Consider the following 19195-nt stretch of genomic DNA (forward strand, 5'->3'; position numbering starts at 1 on the left):
ATTTAAACTGGTGAGTTATATAAAGTTTTAAATATCCGTCATCTGCTGTCATGTAAAATGCCTACAAAAATGCCCTAAAGCTTAGACCCCCTGTTTCACGAACATTAAATAAAATGCTTTTTTAAAATTCCAAAATAGGCGACGTATTATCTGCTACCTTTCATAAATGTAGAAGCGAGGACAATTCAAAAATCAGCTTAACTTACATAATATTACATTCTTTTTCTAAGAAGTCTAAAATGTATCGGCTACGGACAATTGGCGCAACAGTTACAGTATGTATTGTGTTGCTTACCTGTATTAGGTCATCCACTCCACTGGCTGTGTCTGTTAATGTGGTCAACTCCTTTTGCATCTGGTCCACCCATTCCTTTACTCTACAACACACAAAACACAATCAGTTAGCTGATCAATCCTCGTTTACAATTGGACAACTTAATCACATCTCTTGAGCTGCCCAAATCACATACAGTTTGATTCAGCCCAGCAGGTCATATGACCTAAATTGAGCTTTACTATCACAATATTCTTTCAGCAAAAAATGCTGTATAGATTCAGGGAGGGGAAGCATCAAATAATAATGTTTAACCAAGTGAATACATTGCTCTACTCCACATGAGAAGTGCATTAAAGCGAGAGCTATTCACAGTTTGTCAGCATGCGAGTGTCACATCCTCAGGGGTGAGATGCTGGTTAATGTATTCTCCTTGTGAGAAAGAGGACATAAAGGGAAAGAGAAATCTATAGAATAAAGCTAGAGAGAACAAATTATTTATTAGAGTTTAGACTTTGTTTCATTTGACTTTACCGCACTTATCAGAGCTTTCTTTAGCAAAGTAAAAATAGATTTTATTGTTTTTGCATTTCTAAAAACTCCAGTATGACCCCTTTTGTGTCTGTGTGTGTCCATGAACAAATCTTAACTGTAATTATTAGCATGTCCAAACTGTTGTAAATCAACTTCATGCCCTGTAACTTAGCCATAAGGAATTTAAGGACACCAGTTCCTTATATGGAATCCCCTGACGTTCAGTTCAGTTCAGGTTATGTGTGCGTGTGTATGAGCATGTGTAGTGTCTATGTGAGACCATATCCACCATACCCCTCGCTGTCAAAACACCAATGAATCTCTTTACTTGGCCGGGGAGACCCGACATAGCTTTTACACCTCACATGCACTGTACAAAATATTTGACGTTTATTTCCAACGTCTAAAGAAGATGTACAGTATACAAGTCTAATAAACTTTGTGACATAACTCCTAATAACACATTTATTAGCTCTAAACTGAAATAGTTTCACATTTTAGAACATATACTTACTAGCGTGCTAGTTTTAACAGTGAATAACAACCTACAGCCAGAAGCTGCTTAGCTAATTTGTCCATTTAAACATTCGGAATGGGGAAACAAGCTAGCTTGGCGCTAGCCAAATACTCCTGCTAGCCCTTCTTAAATGCACTAATTAAACACATTCTCTTTGTTTGTTAAAGCCATACAAAAAACAAATTATGAATGTGGTTCTAAAGAGGGTTATGTGCCAAAAGGTGTTGCACTTCGGTTTAAGTAAGCTTCTTCCTGTAAGTGAGCAAAACTAAGCTAACGGTAGCTAACGTAGTAGCTTCTAATTACGCTCTCAGCAGTAAAATTTATTCGCCTATTTACAAAATGTCAATCTACACCTTTAAGCTTAGAAAAAGCATTGATAGAGATATTTTTCAAGTATTTTCTCTTATGTAAGAACTTTTAGCAGTTGCTTAAGTTATTTAAGCCAAAGTACTGTCTCCAAACAACAGGTCTAATCCCTACAGCCACCTCCTGTTGCTCAACATCACATAACATATTCTGCTCCTTCTGAAAACAATACACTGTAAGTACACCTACAAACCCTCCCCCAAGCTCCTTTACCACAGCCAATAAAAAATACATGACATAATCCATAAAGAAAATTACCCTTTCTCCCCCACAGTGTGAATTAACCTCTTCACCTCCCACGCTGCTGAGGGGCCTTTGACATATGAACCCTGTCTATGTTATCTTATTTAAAAAATACAGTGTAATGTGAGCCGGGTTGGCTCCCGATGGAAATGTGTAGCATAACAGCCACATAGTATATTTAGCCTTCTGAGAGACAGCTGAGGGCAGATATAGGATGGCCAGACTGTCAGCACATAGCTCTTTTTAGCGCCATATAATCATGTACACATAAAATAATCTTTTAAAGTGGATTTATGTTTCAGAGACATAGTTGTTATCAATGCTGACTACTGTAGGAAACGTGAAGCCAACTCCAGGGTCAAGTTAAGGTCCAATAACCATATCCAGCAGGTGTGTATTAGGGCTGTTATGCATGTGACTTTTTTTAAGTAACCCCAGTTGGCCTTAAGTAAGAGCGGAGGGCCAGGACAACAAGTGTTTACTGATCATACTCCTATGGAAGCCCATTTCTGCCAATAAAGGTAAAAAAGTAAGATAAAAACTTAGCAATTCAAAAGTTTAAAATATGGGAAAAAGCATAGACTGTATATAAAGATGGACGACATGACAGCTCCCTTAAAGTGAAGCCAAAGCATTTTGAGTGCCCCCTGCTGACTGGCTGCAGTACAGCTCATAAAGCCCGCCTCCTCCATGTTAACAAGTGGGACATGAGTCAAACTATAAAATCGAAATACACGCCAAATAAAATGTTCTTAAACATGGTTTCTGTCATTATAGTTAGTTCTTATCATGCTGATTTACATCCAAGTGTTCATTTTTCTGACAAGTATAGTTTTAATTAGTTATTTGATGCTGTAAAAAGGATGATTGACAGCTGTGTTGACAAATACGGCTCCTGCAGCCGATCTGTTCCGGATTAGCAGAGTAGAGGACGATCAATACAGTCACTGAAGTTCCCATATCTGTGAACGTCTGCTTCAGACCAACATAAGAAGCTGTTCTGTTAAACACGGCGACGTGCGGGATCCTTGCTGTTTTTTCGGTAATTTAAGTGTGTGTTTTAGTTAGCAGAAATGGCTATGACGGCTCCACTCTCAGATCTCTACTGTGAAACTCTGGCTCCAAATGATGTCACCATCGCAAGATTTTTTTATTATGAGATTGACGGTTAAAATTATGAGAGAAAAAGCTCACAATTCTAAGATTAAAAGTCAGTTACATTTCATTATTCAGATTTTTTCCCCATAATTATGAATTTTTATATCAAACGTTTGACTTTTTAACCCACAATTGTCACTATTATTTCATATTTTTTTCTCAGAAATCTGATTTTGTATCTCATAATTATGTCAACTTGGGATATTTTGATTGTCAAAGTTTTTTCTTACCTTTTTTTTTTAACTGGCTGAAATAGGCTTCCCTAGACTACAGCATATTATCATCACATCTACTGTGTGATGCATTTAGTGTCACAGAAGACTCATCCTTAGTTGCCAATCCAAGAGAAGTATTACATTTCTACATATAGACAGCTCTGGTCATGAACTCGCTGACACTAATCCTGTGTCTGCAGAGTTTCTTCCCTAATGAGGAGAGGACAGCTACAATCAAACATGATCCAGGGAAAGTCCCTCATTACACTAGTTAAAAGTGATTAGTTTTCTCGCTTTTTGCAGCTGCTTAAAGGCTTCTACATGAGGTCATCTTGTAATAAAACTCAGTGATAATGGATGGTTTGAGTCTGAGCTAGACTTTTGAAATCTCTCTGATCTAAAACTTAAAACCCAAGCTGTGTCCTGATTAGCCACTTTCCCAAATAAGCATCTTCTTATCAGTAAAAACACATACATTCCCTGCATACACACCAGGAAGTGTGGCTTCCTCATGCATGATTAAAGAGTTTACTGCATGCGTCTTTAAGGAAGCAAGAAAACGTCCTTCAAATTAAGGAAAAAAGTAAAAGAATATTTGATGTGAGGTTGAAAACTTGGAGCAGGACGTGGAAATATTTGATAGCATCATTATCTCATCCCACGCTCAGCTCCTATTCGGCCCCCCTCTCGTTCGCTCTCTCTCCCTCTCCTCAGGGAAATCGAGGAGGGAGGTTTTGGAGAGGGAGGAAGCTCCAAAATGGCTGGTGAGCCATGCAGAGCCACTCGGCTACAGCAGTTACGACTGCAGGCCCGTAAATGAGAGAATGTGAAACTCAGCCAAGTGTGAGACCTGCTGGCACTACGAGCCTTTTTTCTCTCTCACACTTGTCTCAGTGAGTCATTAATAACACGTACTTATAAAGCAGACTGTTTTTCTGACAGGCAATTGTTACAGCCTCCTTTCTCTTGGCTTGATTGTATTGTTCTTTTTCACCAGTTGTGTTTATTCAGTCACTCACAAGAATGGGGTGTAGACCAGCATCTGGGGTTGTTTTTTGGTCACAAAAATATTATGTATAAATGTATGTAATAACAAGTCACTATTGAGTTGCATTGTGGGAAATGAAGAATCCAGTGTTTTGGAGTGCTTGACCTGTACATGGGGATAAAAGTCAGGATATCTCAGGCTCTGGTGCTTCAATTTAAATAAGTTAAATCTTTTTTATGTCCTTGAAATGTCCCCCAATTTTATAATAGTGTAATAATAAATTGGTGGAGTCCCCCTTAAAGGGGGAATTTGGATTGGGGGGGGTGGGGGGGGGGGGTGGCCATTATATTCTTAAGTAATCGCAATGAAACTACTTTCAAACTAAGTTACAACTTAATTTCTTGACTAACAATGCTCAAGTACTATTTTATTTTCTATTTTTAAAATCTCAATAAAATTCTTCCCTTCTTAGTCCACAAAGTTATACAAGCAGAGGTCCGGGAAGCACGTGTCCACATGTTGCAGCAGCAGTAAAGCTTGTGCTTGACCTGTAGGTCGCCGAAAGTACTGCAAACGCCACTGTCATATCCCCAGCTGTTTCTTAGAGTGACGGAGATTGATGTATTTTAATGTAGGTCATTTTAGGTGAAGAATACCTGTCAGAGTGGACTACCAAATGTGCACTAAAAGGTAGCTGAAAGTAGGAATAAAGGGGCAAGTCTGACAGTTATTGGCTTTATAGACAGGTAGCACTATTCTGTTATACACATTATCCTGTACTGAGCTGGGAATGAGCTATAATCCCATAACATCCACCACCAGAGCTGGTCTGGATTCATATTTGTGAGGGATGAGATGTCTAACTTAAAGTGTTGTTAGCGATGGTGAAATGCAACTCAACATACATGCAGTGCAGATCATCACAGCTTCACTGACTTTAGAGAGTTTAGAGACACTTGGTTGGAGTTTAAATGAGCAGATCGTCTGATGAGGACTCAGATGCTGCAAAGATTATATTAAAAGTTCATTATGTTCTCTCCACCTCTTCATCTTCACTCACAAGCACAAATGTGCCGTAAATGTGCGTGTAAAATGATGTGAAATTAGATGAGGTGCTACCACACTGCATCTCTTCAGACTAACACCGAAAAACAGACGCAGCAGACAAAATACAATCGGAAGGCATGTGAGACTGTCTTACGGCTAAATTAGTTCCTCGACTAGACCAGTGAGCATGGGTCTTAATTTGTGCATTACCCATGAGGTTTAGGCAAAGTATCCCCCCACCCCTCCTTTAGCCTCCATCCCTCTAATGACTGGAAGAGAAGGCGCCTCTGCTGGAACAGCTGTCACGTGGACGTGTGTGTACGTTTACGTGTGTGTCAACGACTGAATGTAACCAGAGCAGCAGGTCTTTCAGGGGGCAGGAGGGGGGTCGCCCGGGGTCAAAGGTCACCAGGACAGGTGGAGAAGCTCTTACTGTAATGAGGTGGGTGTGACCAATTTGTACAAGTGTGTTATATAACCCAACAATTAAGATGGATGGACTCGAGCATGGCGAAGCGCTGATACCCAAAAGAAAATGACAAATGACTCAGCAGCATTTTAGCGTTTTTAAGCTTAATGTTTTGGTTTTACTGCTTACAACTTTACGATATCTGCAGATAACAGCAGACAAGGTTAGTAACTAGCTTGTAAACGTAATGGAGCATTAAGCAGCAGGGGTGAACACAGAGAAACTGTTAAAATTTTTGTATAGAGAGCATGACTCAGCAGTAGCTTTAGCTTATTGTTTGGTTTTACTGATTACTAGCTTTACAATATATCTGCCCAACAACAGACAGACAAGGTTAGCGATTAGCTTGTAAATGTAGTGTAGCATTTAGCAGTGACAGACAGAGATAATCCCAGAGAGCATAAATCAGCATTTCTGCTTCTCATTTTAGCATCTTTTAGCATACTGTTTTGTTTTACTGCTTATAACGTACAAATTTACAATATCTGGCCAGACAGTCAAGGTTAGCGATTAGCTTGTAAACGTAGTGTAGCACTTAGCAGTTTGAGTTAAAAAGAGAGATTAATCCTACAAATAGAGCATGACTTAGCATTTCTGCCTTTTAGCATCTTTTAGCTTATTGTTTTGTTTAACTGCTTCTAACGTACATCTTCACAATATGTGGCCAGACAGTCAAGGTTAGCGATTAGCTTGTAAACGTAGTTTAGCATTTAGCAGCTTGAGTTACAAAGAGAGATGGTCTTAATCCTACAAATAGAGCGTGACTTAGCATTTCTGCCTTTTAGCATCTTTTAGCTTATTGTTTTGGTTTTACTTCCTGCAATTTACAACTTTACAATGTCTGCCCAGCAATTTAAATCTGACAGACAAGGTTAGCAACTAGCTTGTAAATGTAGTGGATCATTTGGCAGCAGGGGTGAACAGAGAAATAGTCCCAGTCCAAGAATAGAAGGCATGACTCAGCCATTCTGATTTTAATTTTAGCATCTCTTAGCTTACTGTCTTGGTTTGACTCCTTACAACTTTACAATTTCTGCCCAGCAACAGACAGACAAGGTTAGCGACTAGCTCGTATAAAGTAGTGGAGCATTTAGCAGCTGAAATGACAAAGAGAGATGGTCATAATCCCAGAATAGAGAGCATGACTCAGCAGAAAAGCGCCGCTGTCTTACTCCTGACCACATTAACCTCCCTGGACGAGCTGCGTGTGACCACTGTGGAGGCCGTTTGGGTTCTCCTTTCTCTCTGTTTCTACATTTTAAAACCACAGCCTCTGGCCTTTAAAAGTTGTTCAGCTGTTTTATACACTTTAAGTGAAGATTATACACTTGCAGGACAATCATGTAAAGCAGGGAATATCCTTCAAACCTTTAAAAACTATGAATAATAAAGTCTTTTGGGTCCAATTCATCGGGAAATCATTTAAATTGAAGCATATTTCATAGTTTGTCACAGAAAGAGCTCATTTAATTCAAATTCTAACTGATTAAACTTTGGGTTGTTATTTCAATGAGGGATCTTTTAAAGTTGGAGGGAAGTGCTGGCTTGTTCACAACCTGCCTACTCCTCTGGCTGCTTGTTTCTTGCCCGATTAAATGTCATCATGTTTGTGGAAATAAAAACTTGGGTGAGTAGCTACAAAACTGTAAAAGCAAGACCAAAGTTTAGAAAAATAAAAAACAGAATGACTTTTCACTGTAGAAACAAGCTGACCTCAATCTGTCCTTGACTAAATTTTGTTTCTACTTTTACCTCCTTCAAGGTTTAGATGAAAAGCTCGCCGTGGGGCTGTCACAACGGGTTTGCGAGAGCTTGTTATCCAACTTTAAAAGATAGTTCCCACATGGAGTTTGTGGAGAGAAGATTGGGAAGATTGTACCATCTATAGAGTCCTGTCTTTGCTTTTATACCAACCTCATTTTTTGTGTCATTTCTACAAAGAAAGCAGCCAGGGAACTTAAAAAACAATACCCTATAGACTGTAGTCATTTGCTTTGGGCTGTCAAAGTATTGGAACAAAAAAAATACACATCTCGCTTGGTAGAAATTCTTCTCATGTCAACTAAAACTTAGGGTATGATGAATTTAAAGGCATATCCTTGATCAACACCAAAGACGAGTGAAAGTCCAGGAAGTAAATCCAGAAACATACGACGCCACATCATTGACTAAGTCACAGAAAAGTCACGACAAATTTGCAGCCTGAAGATTCCCAGGCTCGATCCAATCTAGCAGTTTCTATTCCATCGCCTAGAACCAAGTCTGTAGAGCCACGTTTTTCCCCCTTAAAACCTTAACCATCTAAACCGTCACTTTTTTATTCCGTTTTCCTTCCTGTCTGCTGGTAGACGGCTTGAAACCTTAAATCCTTCTCTGATAGTGGTAATTTGGGCTTCTAATCTGTTCTTAGAGAGAGACAAGTCTGACATCATTACAGGAAGTAGCGAGAGGATGCAAAAAAAAAACAGAAAGGGATGTTTGAGGATGGGAGTGTGGATGTAATTGAGCCACTGGGGGATAGCTAATAAGAGCTCTCTGACTATGAAGCGAAGGCTTGTAATAAGTAACAAGCCTGACAGAGCTTTCAACCATGTTCCTTTTTCTTTATGCCTCTTTCCTTTCTCACACTCCCTTTTTTATCATCTATTTCATAGTTTATTCCCCTTTTGCTTGGGTTCTTCTTTACATTTCTGCCAATTGTTTCCCCTTCATTTCTTCTGTACTTCCTCTTTCTTCCACCTCTTTGACTCGACTTTTCTTGTGTTAAATCTTGTATTTTCTTGTGTGCTTTACATAGCCTTTTTTTTCTGTCAAACTCCTCATAATTCTTTCTTCCTAATGCTTCCCTTTTTTCACACTTAATGGACTCATAATGCGAGAAATGTCTTCCCGTTGCCCTCCCTCCTCTCACGGAGGAGCACAAAAGGCGACAAGTGATGATATCTTCCTCTTTATTGAGGTCAATAACATCGTAATTGCAGGCTTTGTAAATGTCTCACGGCTTCATTATCCTCTACGGCATGACATTATTGATGTATCCGCCTCCCTTCTACTATTTTCCTCACAGCGAGTCAGTCGTAGCGTTTGTACAGCGGCCCCCTGCCTCGATCTGAAGAGCTGTGTTTAAGTGAAGCCTTGAGAACAGTATTTTCTGAGCTCTATCAAGCACTCAGGGTGTGTTACAGCTGACAAGACATTGAGATCATTATCTAATGATGATGGTGGGTTGTCATGCGCTGACAGAGCAGGTGTAGGTTACAGGAAGCTGATTCCAATGGGACTGATTTAACAGGTGGCCAAAACAAACAGATTGGTATTGACTCAGTTTCACTTTTAAGCATCATCACATGTAGGATAAAAGAAGTGACCTAGCCAGATTAGGAAGACAACAATTAATACTCGCTTTCTCAGTTAACCACCATACTGAGTGAATCAGATATTATAGTTACTTAGCTTTGAATGGAGGGATGAAATTGGAGTATTATCCTGTTTTCAAACATGCAATAAATGTAATGTTTGCCTTTGGCGTGAATTTTGAGTTTAGTCTGCTTTATTTGTCTGATATGGTCAACTGTACAGATGTTAGCTTTAGCTAGCTACGAACAGGCAGAACTTGATGTCAGAAACACAAATTCCAGGTATTTGTACATTTAGAAAATCGGTATTGGATTTAAAATCTTGACTGGTGGTAGGAAAAAAAACACATTAAGCTTATGGTGACATTTTATAGACTTAATTATTAAAAAGATGGACCGAGAAAGGAAACCAACCAACTTCACCAATAGTTTAAAGCAGTCAGATTAAGTAAACTAAACCCTTACAAGTAAACAAATGTCGTCCATTTATAAAAATAAAAAGCATTTGTTCATTCCTTCATTCACAATCACTTTAATTCCAAGAAATCTTTTTGACAAGTCACACAAAGCTATTTGGTCATCTGAGTCTTGTGCTCTACAGCGTGTCTACTGGCAACATGAGACTGTCACGGTGGGGGGTCAAACTCTCTTCCTACCCTTGACCACGTTTGACCTCACACTCTGGACCACAGTTAGCCGCAACTGACTCGCCGCCCCCCCCCCAACTGCCTAGTCCATCTCATCCACACCCTCCATGTCAGGTGGCATATACGTCCTGACAGAACTAACAGCTCCCATTGTATCACCTCTAGCAGCAGGTGTCCGCACACATTCAATTGCAGGAAGCAGAATTGTTGTGACAACTGCAAGTGTTTGTAGGATTCGCACCTGCTGGTGAGAATCCCGCACGATACTAGACTAATGCATGACAACAGCAATACATTTGGATTATTCAGCTCATTTGCATACAAGAAATGTGGGTCAAAACCATGGACGTTTAGTCATCTTAGAGACTAAACCAAGTCTTGGTGGTTGTATTAGAATTTTCAAATAATTGTAGAGGAATTAACCTACCTAAGTAAAATCTAAAGCCTAAGGCACATAGTGCAAAATAAGGGGTTTCCTAGCACTACTACGTCATTCTCTCAATCATTTTGTAACACCAAAATGGTGGATTTCCTGTTGGTTTTTGACCATGACAATAATAGACTTTTTTTTAAGTCTTGGGACATTGCATGCGCCTACCAAATTTCGTACGTCTCAGTGAAATGTACTGCAAGGGCTGACTTTTTGAAATTTCAAAGGGAGCACTATTTAACTAATTTTCCACGCCTCTGTCGGAAACTTCCATATTTAAAATTTCACAAATGCCCATTGTGTATGTAAATTGCCATAACTTTTCTAGCCCCTCAAAAATGCCCACGGATTCCAGTATTAAAATGTTTTTGTGTTTAAAAATCAGACTTTTTTTCCTCCTCTAGCTGTCTGCTCCGTGTTACTTTCAACTCCGCTCAAATGACTAAACCTCAACTCCAAATCTCTGTCACCTTCACACTTTCTGAGCAAACTCTCAACCCATTCACCAGTACATCAACCCTAAACTGCTGCCATGCTATTCGCACACACACTCTGTGTATAAATAGAGAGATTAGAGAGGCCCCCCTTTGGCCAAAAATGCCCAATTAACGTCAATCTATACGCCTACACGAGCAGACTACTGTTAGTGCTGAGTCTCCCTGATGGCCACACACACTGTCCAGTGCAGTGTAGTTGTGAAGTGAAGTCTCGTCGGGCAATAACAGCTCTTATGTGGCAGAACTGCCATTAAGGGACCCGAGAGAAGCCATCACAGGCCATCATGAGCCCCCTTTTCTCTGTGTCTCTTCCAAAATATGACACATCAGATGGATTTGTAGTGTCTCATCTAGGATATTATGAGCACTTTAAGCCTCTATTGTGGGATAAGAATAAACTGGCTTATTAAGTCCTTTGCCAAATATGTAGATATCAATAGGAAATATTTATTTCAGAATTAGCTAGTTAAACTGACATACAATTACTGCTAATCATTCCCTACATAGTTAGCTTTTAGCACAGAGGAGTTCCATTTGTATTTATTAGTAGTAAAAAATATAAATTAAAATAATAGTTTTGGCACACTTTTTGGAAATGTGCGCTTTAACTTTCTGGCCAAAAACTTGTTTTGGTACACTAATGGGAAGCTGGGAGCAGGAGATGGTTAGCCTAGCTAGCTTAATGCTGGAAACAGTAGGAAAAGTTAGCTCAGATAACCTTCTGTAAAACTGTATCTTTTTAAGACAAAGCTTATACAATCATGTTAATTTGATAGTTTTTAGGGTGCAAGTAAGTTTCCCCCTGTTAAAAATCTTTATGTTAAGCTACAGTAAGCTTGGCTAGGTTATCTGGCTGCTAGCAGTACCTTTGTGTTTAGCATACAGAAGAGAGACTGGTGTGTGAATCACCAACAATATTTGACCCAACACTTTGGACAGCATATCATTCTTGCAAAAGGACATACTCTAGTTTGTTGACATATAAAGTTTGTCAAAGTAAAACAGCATTTTTTAAAAGGCTTTTTTTATTGTTGTCAGGTATGGCTTGTTTTAAGCTTAACAAAGCATTTCCGGTGTATCCAACAGGTCTTGTGATTTAATATGATCCCTAACAGGAGCTCAACTAACCCACAGACAAATATGTGATCATCATGAACTTTAACTACTTAAAAGAGATGATAGCCAAAAAAAACCTGGTGTGACAACAAGCTTCGAAATGTGCCCTTATTTGCCTTCCTGTATTATAGAGTGTTGTCTATTGTTTTACTTTACTGACTATTGATTAGTTTGCTAGGCTCTTGAGACACATAAAAGGCTTTTAAATAAATAAAGCATGGAAGGAGGAAGTGACAGATGTCTGATTTATGACGCAGCCCTAAGACTACGCTCCCCATGCTTTACATTACGGTATACAGATGTTCTTCCTGTACGGGACAGGCCTCCCACCCAAACAGCTGTTAGCTATTCACAAGGTTGCCCAGGAAACGCTGCAATGGAAAATTCTTGGGAATCATGTGGCAAAGGATTATGGGGAAGTGATACAGCGGCAGGCCCAAAATTGTCTTTTAACAGAGAGGACAGGGGGAAAGAGCTTAGGAGGAGAGACTTAAACCAGACACTAAAGCAACACTTAAAGGCAACACATGACCGAAGAGTCGGAAAAAACAGGGGGAGATTAAAGGGGAGCCCCCTGCCTTTGTACACCCCTCTGTCCTGCATCTTTAGCTACAACTGAGTCAGGACACTAAACTTCCCAGGGTCATTACAATGTTCCCAGGGTCCCATGCCCACCGGTTTTACATTTGTGATTCTCCAGGGTAATACGTTCACAGGGTCCTTTATTCCCAAATACTAGATTTGTGACCTTCCTCGGTACTATGTTCCCAGGGACTTATGTTCCCCAGTTCAGAGTTTGTGATCCTCCAGGGTACTATGTTCACAGGGTCCTTTATTTCCCGATTGTAGATTGGTAATTCTTCAGGGTTCTATGTTCCCCAGTTCCAGATTTGTGATCCTCCAGGGTACTATGTTCACATGGTCCTTTGTCCCCTAATACTAGATTTGTGATCTTCCAGGGTCCTATGTTACCTGGGTCCTTTGTTCCCCAGTTCTAGATTTGTAATCTTCCAGGGTCCTATGTTACCTGGGTCCTTTGTTCCCCAGTTCTAGATTTGTGATCCTCCAGGGTACTATGTTCCCAGGGATCTATGTTACCCTTCTAGATTTGTGATCCTCCAGGGTCCTATGTTACCTGGGTCCTTTGTTTCCCAGTACTAGATTTGTGATCCTCCAGGGTACTATGTTCCCAGGGATCTATGTTACCCTTCTAGATTTGTGATCCTCCAGGGTTCTATGTTACCTGGGTCCTTTGTTTCCCAATACTAGATTTGTGATCTTTCAGGGTACTATGTTCCCAGGGACCTATGTTCCCCATTTCTATATTTGTGACCTTCCAGGGTACTAAGTGCCCCACCCAGGCTCTCTACTATTCTTTGCTGTTTCGGATTTTACCCTGGACACAATATCAGATGTAACATTCTATTTTAACACCTTCAAAATAAAATAAAATTATAACTTTTGGTTTTGTTGTATTATGTTGTAGCTCTTTTAAGCCTTCTAATAAAAAATAGTAATATAGAAATAATTTCCATGAAACAGATCAAATTTGGACGGAAAACATTAAGCAAATTAAGAATGTTTACAAGACATTGAACTGGGGAAGCTAGGACCCAGAGTCCATAGGACCCTGGGAGCGTAGGACCCTGGAAACATTTATACACTCCTAATGTCTCTTCCCTAAGCTTTCCTAAATTTAGCCAGGGGTGAGAGGAGGTCAAAGGGAGGCGAGTCGTAGAAAAGTAGGGAGAGGAAGTGGAAGAAATAGAGAGAAAAAGCAGGAGAAGCCTGATAAAAGAGCCAAACAAAAACTCTGAGAGAGTTTATGGTAATGCCGTATGAGTAGAGAACAAACAGTATCCATGGGCACAGATCTTGCACCCTTGTATGTGTGTGTAACAGATATAGCCCACCAGCTGCTTCACTCAAAGCAGGAGCATGTCCTGAAATATACCTGCTAGCACCGACTCCCTCATGGCTATGGAGGTGCAAATCACAGGGAAGGAAACTCTAGACGGGCGATCGTTTCCATCTGCTCATTACATCTGATTCATCCTCTTCAAACCCTCGAGTATTATCAGTGTCATACTCCAAGTTTGATTTGACACTGTAATAAAAGTTGAAAGAAAATCTAATCAAATCAACTGTTTTGTTTCTACTTTTTTAATCCCTCAATTATATTAGACGAGGCATTTTAAATCTCTCCAGCCAGAAGAGGCCCGTTGATTCAATCAAGGCAAAAGCCCGCCGCTTTTTCGATTGACAGAAACAAAACTGAATTTTTAAAAAGTACGATAAGAGAGCTTTCTGTTGGACACTGTGACTGTGGCCAGCAAGATTTTCCAGGGATATACACACATTTTCTGGTTCAAATCTTCGATCGCCACAATGATAATGATGATGCAAGTGTGGATGCAAAAGCACGAACAAGTTTCCTTTGCTGCAAGCCGACTGCAGTGTTTGTCATGGTCGTCTTTTTTTGTCATATAGTTTCTATATTTGCTGTTTATTTTAGAACTGAACTAGAAGGAAGTCTGGACATGAAATGAGACGTATGTGTGGCCTTGTGTGGGAACTGAGCCATATTCATTACAGGCCACCGTCAGTGTCAGGTCACTGTGATGAAAGAAGCGTCAAGACTGTGACAATTACATTATGTAGGAAGAAAACCAAACAACCATTAAGAAATTAGACCACACCAGAATTTGTAAAAAACTGCATTTAGAAAGACATCCCAACGTTAATGGCATTTTTTTGGGGGGGGGGGGGCTAGCTTAGCATAAAGAGTGGAAATACCAGCACCTCTTACTAAAAGTGAAAAATAAGTAATTTATTGTCTGCTGTTATTATAAGCTGTGTCCCAATTCAGGAGCTGCATCCTTTGGGGGACGTATTTGAAGGCCGATTGCGTCACAGCGGCGCGTCGAAAGGCTGTCCCATTCTCCTTCAGACGTGGCCGACAAATGCATCCTTCCTCTTCACGGGATCCATCAGGTGCATCCTTCACGGCTCAGCGTATCCCGAGATTCATTGTGCGGGCTCTTAATCGGCCGAGGAATACGCTTTAGCTGTAACAAAAGGCGCCCTTATAACAAATTATCTTTAGAATAATAGGTTAAGTTACGCGACGTTAGGTATGATATGCTAGTTAGCCTGCTAGCTACCTGTTGCGTGGCGACAGGAGCTGTGTTTAATGCCGCAACGTTAAGGGCGGGAACAGCTGGTGACGCAAACAGGAAATCCTCCTTTCATTTCAGTTCGACCTTAGCGGCCTACACAGGCTACAAATGACCCATCCTATGTAGAGCGCATCCTTCGAAGGATGCAGCCCTCGAATTGAGACGCAGCTCAACGTCTCCCTGTCATGTCTTGCCTGTCTGTCTCTACAATTCTCTCTACAACACTTTCTCAATCCAGCCGGAGGATGGCTGTCCACCAGTGAGTCTGGTTCTTCTAGAGGTTTCTGCCTGTTAAAGGAAGCTGTTCCTCGCCAGTGTTAGCAGGTTCTTACTCACTGGTGGATTAAGGTTGGTCTGTGTGATTGATTGCTGCTTATCTAGCTGCTTTAATGTGTGTGACAAACTGAAGTAAAAGTAACAAGTTGTCATCTACTAGTCAACTATTAGAGACAGGAAGCAGCTGCGCGGCTCAAGAAATAGTCCCACATGTAACCCACCTAAAACCACATTCTGTCATCTCTACACTTTGCCAACTTCCTTCTAAGTGTGGACCCTGCTCATTTAGATTTAAAAACCTACAGTATATCTAAATAAATCTTCATACTTTCTTTATTCAAACTGCCCATGTCCCTCTCTGTTCAGATGAAGTGCCTCCTCACATTATGCCCACTGATCGGCAGAGACGAGGCCGCAGAAAAGAGAAGCATGGTTCTGTAGCTGGTCGAGCATGAAATCTCGTTAGCCTTTAAAAAACAAATAAAGCAAGTGAGAGCGGAAGAAATGAGGCAGAGGGTGACGGAAACTGTGGAATAAACGGAGGATGGTAGAAAATATGTCTGTTTGGTGACTAAGGCAGAAGAAGCATATGATCAGGGCTGAATCTGAAAGAAAAATCTGGACGTTTCCTGTGTTGGTTAACAGTACTTTAACGCAGCAAAACATCCATATACAATAGACATAAGGGATCAAGAAGGCCAAGCAGTCTGGATTATCTCTTCTTCTCTCCATCTTCATCTCTTCTTTTTATCTCCCCTGATCTCCCAATGTGCAAGCTGGCGCCGAGATCTCCTGGGCGCAGTCTATGACATCAGACTTTTTACATTTCAGATTCGATGATGTTCATCATCTGCCCTCAGGCAACAAAGAAAAGAAGAGAAGGGGGGAGAGAGAGAGAGAGAGAGAGAAAAAGAGAGATGCATAGGGAAGCGGAACGGAAGGAGGAAGATGGACAGGGAATGAACGAGGCGGAAAAGGAGAGCGATGAGAAAGAGAGTGAGAAGGGAAGGAGGGAGAGGGGACGTGAAGATCTGAAGCAGACAGATGCTGGCATGTGAGGTTAGAGATGAAGCCCAGAGATACAGTCACACTTCAAGGCATGAGACAGCGAGGTGAGAAAGGAGGAGACACAGACAGACGGACAGGAAGAACATGGAGATGCCAGTGTACACATCCTGAGTGTGAATGTTGGTTTTAAGTCACAAACACGGAGATACCGACGACCCGGCTTATCCACATATATGAATTTGCCTGGGAGGCAACACGCTGGGCGACACTTTCCATCCCTGCCCTTTCAGTTTCTCTGCTTTGCCATGTCAATTTCACCTTGAGGAGTCAATGCAAAGCTTGTCATTTGGAATCAACATCACGGCGAGAGAAGTGGAAAGGTTCTTTGCAGATACTTTTTTTCCATCCTCCACAGCACGAAATCCAGTCGTTAGAACTGATGGATAAAGAGCAGAAGTCAAAATGAAAAGTGTTCAACTTTTCCTAACTCAAACTCAGATCTCCTGCCAATCTCCATTTGAATTTTAATGCTGTTTTTCCAGCCAAATTTGCCAATTCTACTCAGCTAAGTCAACCATGTCAGGCAAAGTGGGTCTGCAGCCCGCCAAGCCTGTGTGAATATCATGTACGCAGCCCACAGATCAATCCACTTAGTGCCCATGAAATATAGGGAGTGGGCAGGCCACTCTTCTAGTCTGACATCATTGTACGCGGCCATTAGGCTGAGTGCCATCACGCCTCGCCATCTCTCCGGGGGGGGGGACTGTACTCGGGCTGCATTCAAAACCAACAGTCCGGCCTGCGTTAGAAGAACCATCTGGAATATCTTCAACCTGTTGATTAAGTGCGATACGCAGCATCGCCCACCTACATGTTTGTTTGATTTAGGAGCTGTGTGCCTGCGACTGATGATATATCATCTGTTGCTTCTATTAATGTCTCGCTGTATATAGACAGAGAGAGAGGTTGAGGGGTCAGATTCAGCCGGCGTGAGTGATAGCTCGGCTTTATATCAAGATCATGATCCCGTCCTGCGGGGCATGAAGACAGCTTTCAGAGAGAGATCCTGGGACTTTGGCGGTAAATAAAGCTGAAGTACAAGCCCTCTTTCTGGAAGGAGTACTTACACATGCATGTGGAGGTGGTGAGATGAGTATTTGTGCAGATGATTGTAAATGAGCAGATATTCTACCCATTAAAGAAGCACCAGGTTAGGGAAAACGTCCATCACAAACTCGCAGAGCCTACAGGGACTACTTTATGTTGCTTGTTTTGTCTTTCCATGAGATAAAAATCTAAATATATATTATTTACGATCATTTAAGACAAAGAAAAGCACATTTTGTTTTATATTTCTGAAGCTGGAACAAGTCAAAGTTAAAGTTGTGGCATAAACACACAAAACTGTTGCTGTCAGTCGACTTATTCTTTCAGTTTTACGTCATTTCGACAAAGCCGTTTTAAAAGGAGGAGCATCTATTCCAATAGCTCTCCAATAGTTTCAGTATAAACTGCCCTGTGTTTTAAAATAAATCAGATTCATCCACAAAAGTCTCCCTCAAATGTGGATCCCCTCAGCCAAACTCTAAACAGTGAAAAAGGATAAGTTTGGGTACCGCATTCAGACCTCAGACCACCTCTCGGGATGATTCATTTGACAGCCAGCCACATGTAACACTGCTGCAAGCAGGCAGCAAATGCACAGTTGCTTTAAATATCGTGTTTCACAAGGTAAAGTTGTATCCGGAGTAATGTGCAGTCATCATCACTTTGAAAGAAGGAGGAAGAGCTTTCTGCTTCTGCTGCTTGAAGGATAATCTGCCACTAATATATCCACGTTTCTGATAACACTACTTTAATTACATTGTTTTACCTCCTGCAATCGGAAAATACATCTTAACTGCAAAATAAAAGCAAGAGAGGACATTATCCAAGACTTTGAGAAGCCAACAGGCTGTTTTGTACTCACATCTGCTCTGATGGGAATTGTCCGGTCGACACAGACGAAATGGTAGACAGGAGTAAAAGTAGGCAGACTGAGTAATCCATAGCTTTGTTTATGTCCCCTTTGAGCAGGATCCAAACAGGAAGAAGATAAAAAATAAAGGTTCACAAATCCACTGATCCGCGCGTACTTCTCAGCCAAACGCCTCACACCGCCATCGGTGCGCGTTTGGAAACAAATCTCATCTGGTATCTGTGTCCCCCCCACCGGTGGAGTTGAGGAGTGTGTGTGTTTTTTTTTAGGTTCAATAGTGTGTGTGAGTGTGTGTGTTACTGTTAAGTGAGTGTCTCAAACTGCGATAGGCTATTAGAGCACATCTACGGCGTGTGTCAAAAAATAAAAGGAAAAAAGGGGAGGGCGCATTTAGATCTTCAGCTCGGCCGGCGGAGCGGTGCCACTCCGCACACTGTAAAAAATATCGTGACGGTCATTTAGCACAGAGGTTGTTATTGTTAAACACGTGGGAAAGTGGCTGGATCTTTACATCTTCATTTTATTTTCATCATATTTCGAATATTTTTTATTTAGTCTCCTACTCTGAATGGCTGTGAAAAGCAGTCATTTTGTTTTCTTACCACACCCCAAAAATGTCGTTATTAGTTTTACACAGAAATAAGTTAAAACACATTTTACAGCAGTCTTGACAGTGTTCCGTGGTTATGAAATGCAACCCCACCTCCAACTCGTTCCTGTCCTCCTAAACTCCTCTCCCACCCACATCAGTTGGTTCCCTTCCCACTTGGAGGACGGACCCCTTCCCACCCACCCAGAAAGCCTCATTCACACACATACCAAGACAGGACATACAGGACACAAAAGGAGATGGAAAAGGGAAAAAAGTGGAAAGAACAAATATATATATATATA

General features: G+C 41.0%; 1 protein-coding gene across 1 annotated transcript in view; it reads right to left on the reverse strand.

Moving 5' to 3' along the window:
* The window catches only part of LOC138599319 (voltage-dependent calcium channel subunit alpha-2/delta-1-like), a 111692-nt gene extending 93224 nt beyond the window's left edge, over window positions 1–18468 (reverse strand). Inside the window, exons 1-2 of the mRNA XM_069670924.1 lie at window positions 18293–18468; window positions 296–377 (exon numbers count right to left, since the gene is read on the reverse strand). Of these exons, the coding sequence (XP_069527025.1) occupies window positions 296–377; window positions 18293–18372 (162 nt within the window). The 5' untranslated portion in view covers window positions 18373–18468. The remainder of the gene's footprint in view (window positions 1–295; window positions 378–18292) is intronic.
* Window positions 18469–19195: the final 727 nt, after the last annotated feature.

The sequence above is a fragment of the Semicossyphus pulcher genome, unplaced genomic scaffold, assembly GCF_022749685.1.
Source record: "Semicossyphus pulcher isolate SPU_LCO1_2020_fin unplaced genomic scaffold, fSemPul1.0.p SCAF_20, whole genome shotgun sequence".
In the NCBI taxonomy this organism is placed as follows: domain Eukaryota; kingdom Metazoa; phylum Chordata; class Actinopteri; order Labriformes; family Labridae; genus Semicossyphus; species Semicossyphus pulcher.